Source organism: Megascapheus bottae, chromosome 15, assembly GCF_031878675.1.
Source record: "Megascapheus bottae isolate mThoBot1 chromosome 15, mThoBot2.hap1, whole genome shotgun sequence".
NCBI lineage: Eukaryota > Metazoa > Chordata > Mammalia > Rodentia > Geomyidae > Megascapheus > Megascapheus bottae.
In genome coordinates, this window is record NC_143523.1 from 24,407,358 (window position 1) to 24,424,935 (window position 17,578).

The 17,578-nt window shown below is 50.2% G+C and overlaps 1 protein-coding gene across 1 annotated transcript; it reads left to right on the forward strand.

The window, feature by feature from the left end:
* Window positions 1-6,735: 6,735 nt before the first annotated feature.
* Window positions 6,736-12,171, forward strand: Sfrp5 (secreted frizzled related protein 5). The gene is made up of 3 exons (XM_090346914.1): window positions 6,736-7,302; window positions 8,460-8,537; window positions 11,170-12,171. The coding sequence occupies exons 1-3, from the start codon at window positions 6,792-6,794 to the stop codon at window positions 11,514-11,516; spliced, it is 936 nt and encodes a 311-aa protein (XP_090203040.1). The 5' UTR covers window positions 6,736-6,791; the 3' UTR covers window positions 11,517-12,171.
* The last annotated feature ends 5,407 nt before the right edge of the window (window positions 12,172-17,578 follow it).

Consider the following 17,578-nt stretch of genomic DNA (forward strand, 5'->3'; position numbering starts at 1 on the left):
CCCCGTCAGGCTCTCTTCCCCTTTGAGGCAGTTTGGGTTTGTTTGAGTTAAAAGGATAGTAAAGCACCCCCATGCACTTCCCACAAACCATACAAGGAAGCTCTGAGAATGAGTTCTATTTCTTGGCTGTTTGACTCTAAGGAAGTTACTTACTCTACTTAAGACTCAGTTTTCTCTTATAAAAGGGAAATAATTATCCATCTTTCTCCATGCTGCTGGGATAATCAACTGAAATAATGATGGGAAAGTACCAGTGATAATTCCAGGTACCTAGGAGACCCCACACATGTGTTCAAGAGAGAAAGGTAAAAGAGAAGCCAGGCTGACCTTAGAGATCTGCCCAGCACTTTCTACTCAGAAGCAAGCAACTGACATACCCATCCAACTGACTCCCCACTCCCGTACCCGTCATGCTGCTACTCTTCTGGTCTTTCCTAGGCTGCCCAAGAATTCCAGTAGAACCCCAAAACAGTTGTAGGCCCCAGCCCGAGACTGGTTCCAAAGACTCCATTCTTCAATCAGCTCCTCCCACCAAGTCTTCATCCATCCAGTCATTCATTCATGCAACATTTGCAGAGCAGCTGCTGTATGATTGACAGTGTCCTACGGCAAGAACATTGAGGTAAACAAGACAAGCCCTTGTGGAGCTGTTCCAGTGAAAAGCCAAAACTTGAGCAAATAAACACAGTTATATAACAACAGTGAAGAAAGCTGCTAAGAGAGCTTTGGGCTTCTATGGTGTGATGAGACTGGACTGCTAGAGCCTGAGTAAGAACTCTAGCCCAGGACAATGAGAGCTCCTGAAGGTCCTGAGCTGAAGTAGAGGCTGTCAGATTTGCAGTGTGAAATGTTCATTTCAGCTCCAGTGAAGGGAACAAGAATGAAAGGACAGAGCTGAAGAGCACGGGCAGAAGGCAGTGAGAAAAGAGGGGAGTGAGAAAGGAGGCAGGTGGGTGGACAGAGAAATTCAGGAGTTGCTATAGCATTTTATGATGGTCTCCAAAGACCACTGTCATGCCAATGTTCACTTATATTAACTATCAATTGTATAAACAGCTGTTACTGTGTATACTGTTGTAAAAAAAAAAAATGTTTTTAAGCCTGGCTTGGTGGTTCACACCTGTAATCCTAGCTACTCAGGAGGCTGAGCTCTGAGATCACAGCCCAGGCACTAAAAAGTCCCTGAGACACTTATCTCCAATTAATCACCAGAAAACTGGAAGTGGCACTGTGGTTGCTGTGGTTCAAGAGGTCAGGTGGTAGCCTTGAGCTGAAGAGCTCAGAGACAATGCCCAGGCCAAGGGGTAGGGTCGGTAGCCTTGAGTTGAGGAGCTCAGGAACAACACCCAGGCCCAGAGTTCAATTCCCACAAGACAAAAAAGAAATTAATTATCTCTAATCTCCTCAATAATCCTATAAGGAACTATTGTTACAAATATCTCATTTTAGGGCTAGGGTTATGGCTTAAGTAACAGGACACCAATCTAGACAGCATGAGGCTCTGAGTTCAAATCCCAATACTGAAAAAAAATTTAAGTCCTCTAATAGATGAGGAACATGAAGCACAGAAAGGGAAAATAACTAACCCAAAGTCAATCCAGCTTCAGAGATGATGGGCTTCACCAAAGCATTTGACTGCTCTGATGTGCTTCTACCAGGATTAATCTTCACACCCAAAGATAAAGTTGGCCTCTATTTGATTTCCTAAGCTGTGCGAACTCTGGGAGAACCGAAAGAGGCTACTGTATTCAGTCATGGAAGGGAAAATCCAGGCTTGCCTCCCTGGCAACTTCATTCAATGACCAGTGAGTCCAGCTCAAGCCCTTCTATGGCTGGCTCCCAAGGCCACCAGCATGCCCAGCAACCCAAGTAGACCTGCCCAAACTGCTCATCAGAACCCAGCTGCTCAACAGAGGCCCTATACCCCTGGGGGGGCTCTAGGACAGATGTTGACTTTGCAATTAAAGAGGCTAGAAAGCTGGAAAATAAAACAGTGCTAGATGTGTGGTAAGAACACTAGACTGGGACTGGAAGTTTTGGTTTCCTCTTCTAGAAAATGGCACAGCGGGAGAGGAAGTGGATGACAACAGGTTCCTGCCAGCATTAATAGTTCCATTAATCACAGAGACACTGACCTGGGCTTGCTGCTGAGTTTCAACAGCAGCTATACAGACAGTGGCCCAGCAGGGGTGCACTGAGGTTAAAAAGGCAGATGACTCCAGCCAACTGAAATACTGACACAAGTTGCCTTTCCTCTGCCAGGCTGGCCTGGGCTAGTAGGACCTCCTCACAGCCAGGGGGTTGAGAGACCCCCTGGAAGCCAAGGATAAAATTAGTCTTCACCTTTATCACCATCCTAAGCCCCTTTCATTTCATAATTGCATTCAATCCTCAAGATGATCCAAGGGAGAATTCAAGACAAAGTAGTTGTCCAGTGGAACAACCCAGATGAGGCCACTGAAACTCAGGTGTGGAGTGGGGTGGGACAGGGACTTGCTACTACATTAAAAATGCATATCTGAGGGGGCCAGGAGTTTGGCCTAGTGGTAAAGTGCTTGCCTAGCATGAATGAAGACCCAGGTTTGATTCCTCGGTACCACATACATAGAAAAAAGCTGGAAGTGGTTCTGTGGCTCAAGTGGTAGAGTACTAGCCTTGAGAAACATCCAAGGACAGTGTTCAGGCCCTGAGTTCAAACCCCACGACTGGCCAAAAAAAAAAAAAAAATGCGTATCTCAGATCGTTTAAACACAAGCACTGCCACTACTCCAGAATGTCTCCCCTGGAGAACAGGGCAGATCTACCAACTCCTGGCTCTATTACAGTACTGATCACACACAGAACACTTATGGGCCACACTCCTGTTAAGGGTTGATTAATTGGACTACTATTCCCAAGAGTTCATCATTTTAAAAGGAACAAAGGAGGGGGTGAGGGAAAGGAAAGGGGGAAAACATGAGAAGGGATATCAATGTTTGAGAAGTAATGCACCCACTACCTGATGTATAGAGGGGTTACATTTTCTACCCCGACAATAAAATACAATAAAAATAAAAAATAAAAATAAACAAATAAAAGGAACAAAGGTATGTCATATAAATAGAAATGCAGTTCAACCAACAGATACAACTGTGAATCTTTATACACCTAACAATGTAGCTTCAAAGCAAACAAAGTAAAACTGATCACCAAAAAAATAGAAAGGAGCCAGGTATGCTGGCTCATGCCTGTCATCCTAGCTTCTAAGGAGGCTGAGATCTGAGGATCAAGGTTCAAAGCCAGCCTGGGAACAAAAACCTGAGACTCTTATCTCCAGTTAATCTCTAGAAAATGGGAAGTGGGAGTTAGATAGCTCAAGGGTAGGGTGGTAGCGTTGAGCTGAAGAGCTCAGGGACAGCCCCCAGGCCGAGTTCAAGCCCCATCTAACATATATATGGTAGGCCACATGCCAGTGGCTTATACCTGTAACCCTAGCTACTCAGGAGGCTAAGATTTGAGGATCAACGTTCAAAGCCAGCCCAGGCACTAAAGTCCGTGAGACTCTTATTTTCAATTAACCATCAGAAAACCAGAAGTGGTGATGTGGCTCAATGGGGAGGGCAGTAGCCTTGAGCTGAAGAGCTCAGGGACAGCGCCCAGGCCCAGCCCCACTTCCAACCAAAAACAGAAAGAAAAAGTAGGAAGTGGTTCTGTGGCTCAAGTGGTAGGGCTCTCTAGCCTTGAGAAAGCCCAAGGACAGTGCTCAGGCCCTGTGTTCAAGCCCCAGGACTGCCAAACACACACACACACAAATAGACAAGCAAAATAGATTTTATTCACCTCCCTCAAAAATGGATGGTTTAACTAAGTCAGAGTACTCTCTCTCTCTCTCTCTCTCTCTCTCTCTCTCTCTCTCTCTCTCTCTCTCTCTCTCTCTTCTCTCTCTCTCTCTCTCTTTGTGCCTTGGTCTCTGTGTATCTCTGTCTTTCTCTGTGTCTCTCTCACTCACTCCTCACTTGCTCACCTCTAGGGTTTAAACTCAGGGCCTTGTACTTTCCAAGCTGATAGACTACTTTAACGCTACTCCTCTAGCCCTACAAGTAACTTAGATCTAAGAGGCATCTTAGTAAGTGTTTATAGAACCTTGTTCAAACCTCAAAAATGCATTCTTTTGAACCTATGGTCCCTTCCATCAGCTGGAGAAACAAGCACCTGAACAGACTGCAGGCCCTGCAAGATGGACAGCTGCCCAGTGCCAGCTGTTCCCATCCAGCTGCCTCCGCCCTAGATCAAGAAGGGCACCACATCAGAGAGAAGCCCAACCCAGCCACAGGCTAGGGGAAGGCCTGGCCACAGAGAGAGGCTCTCCTGATGACCATCCCAGGGCACAACCCTGTCTCAGTCCCTGTAAAGGGCTTCCCTCCTGGCTCTCATCACAGTCATGTCAGGGAGCCTTGGAGGTCCCCAGGTCAGAGCTGCCAGGTAGAGATTGCCCATCTGCCTCTCCCAGAAGGCTTTCCAGGCCCTTAGAACCTCCCAGGAGGCTGCCAGGTCCAGACTCGCTCTGCTCTTGGGCTATATATTGGTCTTACATAACTAGCAGCAAGAACAATGCCCAGCTCTGTCCAGGCGAGGCATTGCAATGCCAAAAAACAGTCCAGTCAACCAGCTGCCCAAGGAGCCAGTACCTTGCACAACCTCCACTATGCAGGGCCACACCTCTCCTGGAGAGCAGAAGCCTACCAAGTTGAGAGAAGGGTTGGGGGAGCCCAAGTCCAGGCTCAGAGCCCACACCAGAGCCAGGGCCACCGCGTCTGAGGGGCCTTTCAGAACACACACCACAATTTCACCCCAAAGTGACAGCTCCCTGGGTCTCTGATATTTCCAGGTGCTCTTTATTCGCTGCTGTCAAGCAGGGGTCTTTCCTCCTATTCCTCTTATTCATAGTGACTATTACAGACAGGATGAGACTGTTGCAGGACTTGCCCAGGGTCACACAGGGGCTGTGTGGTTTGAACCTGGCTCTTCTGTCTACAATCAGGCTGTCACATGGTTACCAAGGCTATGCTCTCTGGCTCTGTGGAGGTGGTTCTTCCCGTTCTGAGTGATCATCTGTAGAACCGATTACTGATGGAAGAGAGAGGAAGAAAAGGAAGGAAAAGCCCCCGGCTTGCCCTTTCTGGACTCCAGGAGGTCTTCTGGACATCAAAGACATCCTCTCCCATCCTGAGCTGTCTATTGAATCCCCTCCTGCCTCCTCCAACCTGCCTTAGGTCAGGTGAAGCAGGCCCACTTCTTTTTCAGTTGTGTCTGCAATCACACCCACTCCATACCCTCCACACAGCAGGATGACCATAGGTATTGGTTGGTTAAGAGGAGTCGCAATCTCTCTCCACTATCACTGCAAGAAGAGACCCACAGGAAAGCAGGCACCCTAAAACTACTTGAGGGAATAAAGAGAAAAGGACAGAGCCAGCCCTCAGCTCTATAATCTCGGTAAGATTCCTCTCAGGGTAACCTCCCCACCAAAGGCTGGGAGGTCAGAGGTCCTGCTACCAATCCTCTATTCCTACTTCTTCTCATAAGAAAGCCAGAAGTCAGGGCCCAGATAGAAGGGAAAGACACCAAGCATGACATTCCAGAAAGTCACCAACTCTCTGATGGTTGCCTGGGTGCCCTCTTCAGGAACAGTCACACTTCCCTCTTCTTACAGTGTTTCCTACATAGGATTGGAACTTACAGCACAGTGGTCAGCACTGAGGTTCAAGTCTAGGCTCCATCAAATATGTGACCAAGAGCCAATTATTTTCCCTCTCTGAACCTCTTGAGACAGCAACTAGGCGAACAGGCTCAGAATCCAGACTTCTTGATTGTTTCTGGGGCCTGATTCTACAACCAGCCTTCCCCAGTAGACCTCTCTCAGCCTCGATATCTTTATCTGTAAAGTGGAACCAATAAATGGTGCTTATCTATCTTATAGCATCACCGCTACAGTGCAAGGAATGATTCATTCATGTGCTTAGAATAGTCCAGGCCCTATCATTAGAAACAGATGCCCAGAAAGAAGGCTGTGTGGTGTGACATGATCCCTGACTCTTGAGAGCTCACTGAATAGAAGCAGCCATCATTTCCACCTAGGTTGCAAATCCCTGAGTCTTGGCAACGTCTGATCCCAGCAGTTCCTATGGTGCTGGTTCCAGATGGATGCTTGTAGATCTGCGAGGTGAAGCATTGCCTGCCTGGACCAGGGTGGTGTGGGCAAGACAGGAGCCTCCCACCAGGGAGAAGAGGAGGAACACAAAACCAAGGTGTCGGGGAAGAGAAAGCAGAGCAGAAAAGGGGAAAGGTCCAGGCAGAAAGATAAGCAAGTGAAGTGAGTGAGAAAAGGAACAGGAGAGGCTGTGATGCAGAAAGATAAAGGATGGAGAAAGCCAGGGACGAGGAAGATGCCAAGAGAGGTGAGGGACAGCAGGGGACAGGCACAAGGCCTGGCCTGGGCTGGGGCGAAGAGCTGGTGACCCAAGGGAGCGCACAGCCTGCAGCGGGGCGGGGAGTGCAGGAGGGGCTCCACCCTGCCTCGCCCCCGGGGCGGGGCCGGGGCGCTACAGATTGGCTGGGGCGATGGGAAGCTGGGGCTGGAGCCCCAAGGTGGGAGGCGCCAGGCTGGCCCAGGGCACCACCAGCAGAGACCAGGCTGCCACCCACTAGGACAGCTAGTCGCTGAAGGGAGGGTCGGGCGGGAGTTGCACGGCGGGACACCTGGGGCGCGACGCACCGAGTTTGGGGACCTGCGGGACACACCACCGGACTAGATGGTAGCCATGAAGGCGGCCGCGCTGGCACTGCTGCTGGGGGCGCTGCATGGGGCGCCGGTGCGGGGCCAGGAGTACGACTACTACGGCTGGCAGGCAGAGCCCCTGCATGGCCGCTCCTACTCCAAGCCGCCGCAGTGCCTCGACATCCCCGCCGACCTGCCGCTTTGCACCACGGTGGGCTACAAGCGCATGCGGCTGCCCAACCTGCTGGAGCACGAGAGCCTGGCCGAGGTGAAGCAGCAGGCGAGCAGCTGGCTGCCCCTGCTGGCCAAGCGCTGCCACTCGGACACGCAGGTCTTCCTGTGCTCGCTCTTCGCGCCCGTCTGCCTGGACCGGCCCATCTACCCGTGCCGCTCGCTGTGCGAGGCCGTGCGCGCCGGCTGCGCGCCGCTCATGGAGGCCTATGGCTTCCCGTGGCCCGAGATGCTGCACTGCCACAAGTTCCCCCTGGACAACGACCTCTGCATCGCTGTGCAGTTCGGGCACCTGCCTGCCACCTCGCCTCCAGGTAGCACCGTAGCCACAGCCCCACCACTCCGGATGCTCTAAGCTAGCTGCCCCCCAACTCCCCCATGGCTCCCTCTCCCTCTTCCCGACTCTGCCAGCCCCTACATACACACACATACACACACACACACACACACACACACACACACACACACACACACACACACACACACACACACACACATTGTTTCCTTGTCACCTTCCCTGCCTTTCTCTGTGCATCCCATTGGTTCGCCTCCATTCTCACCTCCACCCAGCAGGGCACAAGGGGTAGGGAAGACCCCCATCCCAAGCCAGCAAATTCCACAGTGCCCGGCAGCATCCCTATAAATGCCTGGGTGACTTGTTTAACTTCTCCATTAGTTTTAAAAGGGAAAGAACAAGCCAATCCCAAGTACAGGAGATCCTAAATCCTTACTTCCCACCATACCCCCAGTGTCATGACCCTCATTTTCTCCTTTTCACTGTGGTCCTTTGCACAGCTCTCCTAGGGCTCTCCCCAGCGGGACAGCACTCTTTCTCCCTCCCTCCAGGGTCTTCCTGACTGCTCCATGAAGCCAGGGACTAAGGGAAGTCAACTGAGGTCAGGCCCTGGACAGGAGGCAGTCTGGAAAAGCATTAGTGTAGCGCACAGGTATAACTTAGACCATTTCATATGCAAATGAAGATTTGGCATTCCCTTGGGGGGAGGGGGAGAGTCAGGGAAAAGTCTGTCAGGGGAAAGGCACTCCTCAGCGTACCTGCTGGGCCCCTGTGAATGCCCTCACCCTAGCACGAGACTAGGAGTCAGACATCCTAAGCCAGGTTCTCACACATTTTGTAAACTCAGGAAACCACTTTGGGTCTCTGTTTCTTTTTCTTGAAAACAGAGATAGTGACGTCGCTTCATAAGCTGAGGGTTATTGGGGATGAACTGACTTCAGGAGACAATGCACATCACATTTGCTGGTGCCAGGGTCTGGGGCAATCACTGCCCACCTCAGCAGTACAGTCCCTGCACCACCTCATCTCTCGTGACTGACAATCACTCCCTGAGCTGGCAGTGGTATGAGAAAGTAGAGATGCAGGCTGGTCAGGGGGGAACCTGCACTATGATGTGGCTCTTTGAACCCAAATCCCTCTTACCCTCTTCCACCCCACTCTGCCTTCTCTCTTCAGTGACCAAGATCTGCGCCCAGTGTGAGATGGAACACAGCGCCGATGGCCTCATGGAGCAGATGTGCTCCAGCGACTTCGGTAAGTGTGGGGCCCACACAGCCGCTGCCCTCTGCGTCCTCCGGGATACATGCCCACAATCCCTTGCAGGACAGACAACAGCCTTTGCATCCTGTTAGAACCTGATGATAGCTGTCTCACAAGGAGAGGGAGGGGGCACCTCTTTTTGCACATAACTTCAAGGGCTTCAGAAGCCCATGGGGTCATGAGCCCTGGTCCACAGCCTTCCCTTGGCACTGTCCACAATGGGCCCCATGGCCAGTCTGACCTGGGAAGATGCCCGCTTAACTCAGAGATAGGGGGGCCCTAGTGAGAGAGACCAGCTCTAGGATGAAAGTGAAGCCCCTGCTCAGAACCAAGTGCGCCTAAGGCCAGGGAGGGTGTAGTCACCTGTTCCTATAACATTATCCTGGAGCATCCCTTTTCTGGGACAACAGAGCCTTGTCTAGTTAGGACCAAAGAGTTCTACATGTCATCATTGCCAAGTCAGTTTTGTTGTCTTTTAGCTCCCCCATCTATAAACGGTATTATATAAAATTATAAATAATTAAGTTATTGCACTCGTGTAAGTAGTTGAGAGAACACATGAGCAAAAAAGGGAGGGAAGAAAAAAGACATGTTAGAACAATTTTCTTCCAGGTAGGCAAGGTTATTCTCTAGTTTCTTGCCAAGACAGAGGCCTGAAGACTGAAGAAGGGAGAAAGTCTAATGAACCCCCCCAACCCTGGCCCATGGACTTTCTTAATTTTTTTTTAATTTTTTTTGTCAGTTCTGGGGCTTGAGCTCAGGGCCTGAGCGCTGTCCTTGGACTTTCTCAAGGCTAGAGCTCTACCACTTGAGCCTCAGCACCACTTCCGGCTTTTTCTGTATATGTGGTACTGAGGGATCAAACCTAGGTCTTCATGCATGCTAGGCAAGCACTCTACCACTAGGTCAAACTCCCAGCCCAGGGCCATGGACTTTCTATCCCCAACTCTATAAGGATGTCTGTGGCCACTTCAGAGTGACCTGGACCATGACTCTGTCTAGATCCACCCCACCTTCATCCACCTCCCCACCCTATACACTCCCACACATGCCACAAACATATTCTCCCACTCGATGCACCACACAGCCCTTCTCAGACCCATGCTCTCTCTCTGTCTCTGTCTTACACACACACACAAGTAGTGTGCTCTCAGCAGAACTGCTGTGGCAGCTCTTCCCAGCTCCATGCCAGGTAACGTGGCTCCTCTCCTCATAACTGAATGTTTGACATTTCCAGTTGATCACTGTTCTACCCATTCACCACACACACACACACACACACACACACTGGTTGGTTGGTTACACACAGCTAGGAAACCTATCCTACCATTCCCAGAGATGTTCAGCCTACCTCCAATATAAGGTTCCTCTCCAAATGACTGCCCCCAATCCAATATTCCCTTTCCTGGGAAGCCCATACCCACTCCACTGACCATCTAGATCTCTCTTCCCTGCATTTGGTGTCACCAAAAGACACACCCTCTCCACCACATCTTACCTACACGCATGTATGTACTTTTTTTTCCCCTTTGGCAGTGTTGAGATCTGAATTCAGGGCCTTGCACATACAAGGTAGGTGCTTTGCCACTTGAGCCATACCTGAGCCCTTTCTTGTAGGTATTTTTCACATAGTCTTGTTTTTGCTTAGGATCTCAATCCTCTTATTTACATGATCTTTCTAAGAACAGTGCCCACATAGCTGGGACGGCAGTACACATCACTACGCCCAGCTTTTTGTTCATCAAGATGGGGTCTTGCTACTGGACACCAGTAGCTCATACCTGTAATCTCAGCTAGTCTGGAGGCTGAGATCTGAGGATCAAGATTCAAAGCCAGCCCAGGCAAGAAAGTCTATAAGACTCATTTCTAATTATCCATGAAAAAGCCAGGAGAGGAGCTAGAACTCAAATGGTATAGCAGCCTTGAGAAGAAAAAAAAAAAGTTCAGGGACAGTCCTTAGTCCCTGACTTCAAGCACATTACAGGCACAAAAAAAATGATAGAAATTTTACATTTAAAAAAATGGGCTCTTCCTTTTTGCTCAGGTTGGCCTAGGTAGAACCATGATATTCCCAGACTCCACATGCTGGTAGCCAGGATCACAGGGATAAGCCATTTCACCCAGCCTCCCTCCAGTACTCTGAAGATGAAACTCCATAATGCCCATCAAAGTCCAGCCTCTCATAAGAACTTCAAAAGTATTAAAATGTAGAAGTGGTGCTATGGCTCAAATAGTGCAGTGCTAGCATGGAACTGAAGAGCTCAGGGACAAGGTCCAGGCCCAGAGTTCAAGCCCCACTCCTAACCAAAAGAGAGAGAAAAAGAGAGAGAGAGAGAGGGAGAGAAGGAGAGAGAGAGAGAGAGAGAGAGAGAGACAGAGACAGAGACAGAGACAGAGACAGAGACAGAGAGACAGAGAGAGAGACAGAGAGAGAGACAGAGAGAGAGACAGAGAGAGGAAAAAGAAAAAGAAAGAGTACTAAAAATGTAGCAGGTAAACCCTACTCCCCCAAGTCCACCCAGCTCAGGTTCCCTGAGCCTAACTGCCCACAATCTACCATGGTCAGCCTAAGTCTCTCACCATCCTGAGCAGCCCATCTCAGCCCACCTCCCTGTCCTCCCCACAGTGGTCAAAATGCGCATCAAGGAGATCAGAAGAGAGAATGGAGACCGGAAGTTAATTGGAGCCCAGAAGAAGAAAAAACTGCTGAAGCCAGGCCCCCTGAAGCGCAAGGATATTAAGAGGCTGGTCCTGCACATGAAAAATGGAGCAAGCTGTCCCTGCCCACAGCTGGACAGCCTGACAGGTAGCTTCCTGGTCATGGGCCGCAAAGTAGATGGACAGCTGCTGCTCATGGCTGTCTATCGCTGGGACAAGAAGAATAAGGAGATGAAGTTTGCTGTCAAATTCATGTTCTCCTATCCCTGCTCCCTCTACTACCCCTTCTTCTATGGGGCCGCGGAATCCCACTGAAGGACCCTCCTACTCCAGCTCCACCAAGCTGTGCCTTGCCCTCTGTCTCTGCCCACCTAGCCTTGTCCCCATTCTCAGGCTGACCCAGTTCCCCCACCCCCTGGTGGCTGGTGGCTTGGAGCTGTTGCTACTGGCACAGATTCCAAGGGATGCACAGGAGCCTAGAGTTGGCCTCCTTGCCCAAGGGGTCCTGGATTCCCTGGAGACCTGGGAGGCCTCTCTCAGGAAAAGGGCTTCTCTTCTGGGGAAAGCCCTAGGGTCTCAGAAAGTGGGCAGAGGGAGGCAAGGCTGAGGGAAGGGTTCAGAGGCACGGCCAGTCTGAGAGGTGTCTAGAGTAAACAGTGGTGCTGTTCCCCTCTGATGGTGGTGGGGCCTTACCTTCTAGGAAAGTGTCACCTTTGAGAGGGTCTATTAGGCTGAGTTGTTTGGGGACAGCCTTCCAAGGAATAGAAGTTGAGGTTCCAATTGCTTCCAGCTACACCCCTTTCCTTTTTAGCCCAATTCTCTACCCCCACCTCAATCAGAGAGCAGGCCCAGCCCAGCCTCTGCAGACTCCTTCCCCAGGGCTCAGTCCTCAGCCTTTGCCTCTCCCTCTGACCCTGACCATAACTTATTACTCCTTCTGTGAGGCCACAGGTTCTAGACAACAGACACAGGAAGGATTTTGTTTCTCATTTTTTTTAAGTTTTTAATTAAATCAAAGAAAACAACAGTTGAACCAGGTGATTTTTTTTTCCAGCTAGTTCTAAAGAAGATGGCATCTAGAAAGGTTTAGACACTTTCAGTGAGAGACCCTTGCTCTACCCCCCACAACCTGGCTACACAGGCTCTGGCAAAAAAGCAATGCCTATGTGGCTTCCCAAGCACACACGGCAAGGGTCACCCTTGCATCCCAAGGGATGACTGACCTCAAGGAACGCTGACAGCTTGAGAGTGTCAATCCCCTGGACACTGATCTTGACCTGTGGGTAACATGCTGTACAGTAGGACTACTCTAAGCTCCCTTGGCCAGCTATAGCCATGTCCCTTGGGAGTTGCTTAGGACTGCAGAATGCCAGGCCTGGGCCAGGACCTGTCATGTGAGACTACATTTCAACACAGAAAAATCCAGTCATCCACCAAGCTTTCACAAAACACTGCGTCCAACACCAATGCACCTACAGCAGTGAACTGAGTTTTAGATGCCAGCTGGGTTGAGAACTCCCATTTAGACTAGGTACACCTGCTGTGGGGAGAGGGAGAGGGGCTGGGGCCTTCCGCAGCCACATGAGATAGATGGCACATCCACCTGAAGAGAGAAGTGGCTGCCACATGGGTAGCCAGCATGTGAAGGTGTGGTACCAGGGAAGAGTTCCCTGTGGATCCTGTCAGTGGAATTTGTCCTTGATTGCAAGGGACAGGACAGATGCAGGGGACAGGGAAACCCCTAAGGGCCTTTCCTGGCCAATGGGGAAAAGCTAGGACGCCAAGTCCAGTGAAAGCCCACTGGTCCTACAAAACAAAGTAGCTGACACTATTCATCTTGGAGAAAATGTCACCTGAGAGAAAAGGGGAAGATGGCATCTCTAGAAAGTCTCCAAGGCCTCCCTAACAGGTGGACTGAACCTGACCATAAACCACCCTGGGCAGGCAGGTGGCCTAGCTCGGGCCCCTGGGAGGCAGCAAGACCTATTTGTTTCTCCTTCCCCTAACAAAGCCGTTACCACCCACACAGCCCAAACTCTGCCCAGTCTGCATTGCTCCTTGAATCTGCCCCTTGTCTCTCAGCCTCCTGCCCTGACCAAATATTTATGGACACTTCTATGGTCAACAAGAACTAGGGATTATTTTTCCACCAAACATGCAGGCCTTAGCCGCTTTTGGCTCAAGTACAATGCTGACCTCTGTCAGGTGCTGGCAGCAGAAAGGCAGGGGAGGAAGAGGCTCCCTCAGCCACCCTGTGATGCTCATCAGACAGCACCCACATATGAGGGCAGAGCCCTCTTCTACATCTGCTGCTCCTCATATCTGCTGCCAGGCCCCGGAGAATCTCCTCCCTGGGACAAAGAGGTATGTCCCTCCGGAGGCCCTGGCAGACTGGAACTCCACCTTTCCCTCACTGCGTGCCTGAGAGTGGTGCTGCCAGGCTGACCTCCCTATAGAACCCACAGTTATGCCACCCAGAGTACCTGGACACAGGGTGCCAGTGAGGGATGGCCTGTAACCACAAGGACCAGACTCCCCTGGAGAGAGATGCCTCACCACACGCAAGTCGAGAAGTGACCAGGAGAGGAGTCTATGTGTCCCATAATCCTGTCTTCCTGCTGAGTAACTCTGTGGTTATCCTTCTTCCCCATTCTTCAACCACAGTGCAGGCAGTGAGGAGCACACCCCTCATGTCAGCTGCTTCAAGCTTTGGATCAGGAAAATGGGATTTTCCCAAGCAGCCCACCTGGTAGATTTCCACTTCTAGCTCACTGGCCAGAACTTAGTAACATGGCCAGTCCTATTGCAAGGGGAGGAAGTCAAGTTTTTCAGCTGGGCAGAAACCAGAGTGCTAATATAAAACAAGAATTTGAGGTTAATGAAAACTTTCCAGGATTGGGGTGAGGAGTTGGTGTAACCTAGCTCTAGTCTCTAATTCTACATTTTAGTGTCTATGTGACACTGAGGCCACTGCCAGTTGTAAAATGCAGTGAAATGCTTACTTCCATGGTAGCAAAGTATGAAGTACCTGGAAACAAAGCACAGAATTTAGAAGATGTTCACTAGTGTACATTTGTATTTTTATTTGTCAAAAACTGTGATTTAACAGTGCCTACACACTAGGCATTCTGTAGAATTGTTGACACTTTAATCAACTAAAATACATGACTGATGGGCAGGAAGGCAGGGAAGAGGCAGGAACATTTTATCTATGAGTCAGAATTATAGAATCTATCTCAAGGTGGTAGATAACTAATATTGGAATTGGGATACAGGATTACACCTGTAATTCCAGCTACTCAGAAAGGAGGTGCAGGAAGATCTCTAGTTTGAGGCTAGCTGGAGAAAAAGTTTGTAAGACCCTAGCTCAAAAGCAAAAGGGCTGGGGGCACAGCCCAACTGATAAAGAGTGCTTGCCTAACAATTGTTGGGCCTTTGGTTCAAGCCCCAGTACCAACACAGGCACACACACACCAAGTGACAAAACAAAAAAAAATGATACTAAGAAAATACCTAGGCTGGGAGGTAGCCTAGTGGTAGAGTGCTCGCTCCCCTTGCATGCATGAAGCCCTGGGTACAATTCCTTGGTACCCACATACAGAAAAAGCCGGAAGTGGTGCTGTGACTCAAGAGGCAGAGCACTAACCTTGAGCAAAAAGAATCCAAGGATAGTGCCCAGGCCCTTTGTTCAAACCCCAGGACTGGAAAAAAAAAAAAAAAGAAAATACCTAAGGTGCTAGGTGCTGCTGGCTCACGCCTGTAATTCTAGCTACTCAGGAGGCTGGGATCTGCGGCTCACAGTTCAAAGCCAGCCCGGGCACAAAAGTCTATGAGATTCTCATCTCTAATTAACCATCAAAAGACCAGAAGTGGCACTGTGGCTCAAGTGATAGAGCAATAACCTTGAGCTGAAGAGTTCAGAGACAGTGCGCTGGCCCAGAGTTCAAGCCCCACAACTGACCCAAAAAAAAGCAGCCAGGTGCCTGTGGCTATAACCCTAGCTACTCAGAAGGCTGACATCAGAGGGTCAAGGTTCGAAGCCAGCCTAGACAGGAAAATCCGCCAATTAACCACTAAAAAGCCAGAAGTGGAGCTGTTGTTCAAGTGGTAGAGCACTAGCCATGAGCAAATAAAGCTCAGGGATAGTACCCAAACTATGAGTTCAAGCCCCCAGACCCGTTTAACAAACAAACAGGAAGACTGGTAACTGATAAACTATCAAGGCTATGATTGGTAGCCCACACTTCCACATTCCAATTTAAGCCTCCTGGCAGCCCTTCGAGGTGGTATATTTAAATGGTAGTGGTTGATAGAGGTAACACAGTGTGATTAAGGTACTGTGAGAGGTAATACCGTGAATCTGGTGATGCAAGAATTTGATCTCAAGCTTAGTCACCACTATACTATGTGGAAAGAGATGAAGACAGCGCAGGAGATTCAGGTGCCCATGCTCTGAGGAAGATTCCTGGGAGCTCTGTCCAATCACACTGTTAAGAGCCCTGGCATGCAGAGGAGCCATTGGCTCTCCAGATTCCCAAAGATGGCCCCACCCACTCTCTCCTCTCACCCCTGCTAGCATCCAGCCTCAGACTGATACAAAGGAAGCTCACATCCCACTACTCTTTAGTAGGCTGTAAGCCTGGCTGAAGTTCACTCTTTGGGAAATCCTACATGGGGGGTGGTTGCTACCGGAATGTGTGTGGCTGGGACCCAGTGTCCTAGTCCAGACAGGAGGCTCTGCTGGGGCTGTGAAGAAGGAAGGCAGCCAACGAAACCCAGAATCCCCAGCCCCCAGCTGAGCCAAGAGAATGGAATGTGCCTCTCTGGGTGCTGCCGGCAGGAGTGGGGGTGGCTGGGCACTAGGGAATGTGCGGGCTCCCACAAGGCTCCCTCTGTTTTGCTAGGGTTAGAGAGTGGGAGGTAGGGCCCTCCTGTTAGCTCAATGGCTAGCTCCTAAGCTAGTGGGGACCAGGGAGAGTAACTTTCTGAAGCCTCTAGGTACACCTAGGACACAAGTCACACCTTACCCCATGTCTTCCCAGCTCTACAGCCTGGGCCAGGTTGTTTAACCTCCACCTCTCCACGCCGCCATTTACTTACCAGTCAGAAGCTGGTAATGAAAGAATCTAGTCGTGGAGACTGTGGTGCACTCAGTCAAGTTTGTGCCTGGCAGAAGCACCGGATGAGTGGCAGGTAATGCTCTTCTCCCAAGGCCATGAACTGTGGGTTAGGTGTGGGCCTAACCCCTAAGACGGTGCCCCCAAGGTGCCAGTCACAAAGCAATGAAGATGGAGCTTCCTCTGGCTTCTGCCCCAAGGCCATACATCCTGAAGACCCCCAAAAGCATTGCCTATTAACGTCCGCAGGATTCACAGGTGGCTCAGCATAAGCCACAAAACATTAATACAACTAAGGCCAATAGGCTCGAGCTGGGGTCCTACACCTGCCCAGCACATGAAAAGGAGGTAGCAGAACCTGGCTGCCCATCCACCCCCTTGGGTACCTGAAAATGGATAGGTGTCCTTTAACCCAGGCATTCAATTCCAGAGGCCAGTCTGTCTCCAAGGCCATCCCCAGGCAGCTCCTCTGGGCCCTGTGCACCCCAGCTGCTGAAGCACTCCAACCTGTCCAATCCCTCTATGACTTTGTCTCTCCGGGGGACTGCAGTTTAACAAAGATGTCTCATGTCTGCTCTCAAAGAGACAAGAAAGTGGCTCTGACTTTCCCACCCAAGGACACTAACTCGGGGTGGGGGTGGGGGTGAGATCTGGCATTTTACCAGCTCCATGACCATCCTTCCTGAGCTTCCATCTGTTACAGTTCACCAGCAATAAGCACTATTTACACTCATGGCACCCTCTGACACTCTCTCTGAAAATAATCTAAAATCATCTCTGGCTTAAAATTAAAAAAAAAAAATCACTGTCATAAGCTTTACAGGCTGTGAAGAAGTCTGTGTCCACTGAGCATTTCCTGCAGACCAGGCGCCTGCCTCATGGATGGTGCTTCTTTAGTCCACACAGTACAGCACAGCAGCCTCAAGATGCCAACACCGCTATTAGACTCCTTTTACAGATGGGAGTAAGAAGCAAAGAAAGACCATGACAATTGGTTCCAGCCCCCTTCAGGTAGGGATAAGGTAAGGAAGGGTAAGCTGGGGCATTAAGCACAGTGTCTTTCATCCAGGAAACTCCCAGCCCATGCCAGCTGTCAGAACTGCATGGACCTCCAACCTCAAAGCTAGCCTCTTCTCTACCAGCTCTCAGCTTCCAAGTACGAATGCTTTCTCTCAGGGAATAGCTAAAATCTTTCCATTTTAAAGCCTGCATTACTTTGCATTTACAACGGTCTGGTCTCTAACCCAACCCTAGCCCTGG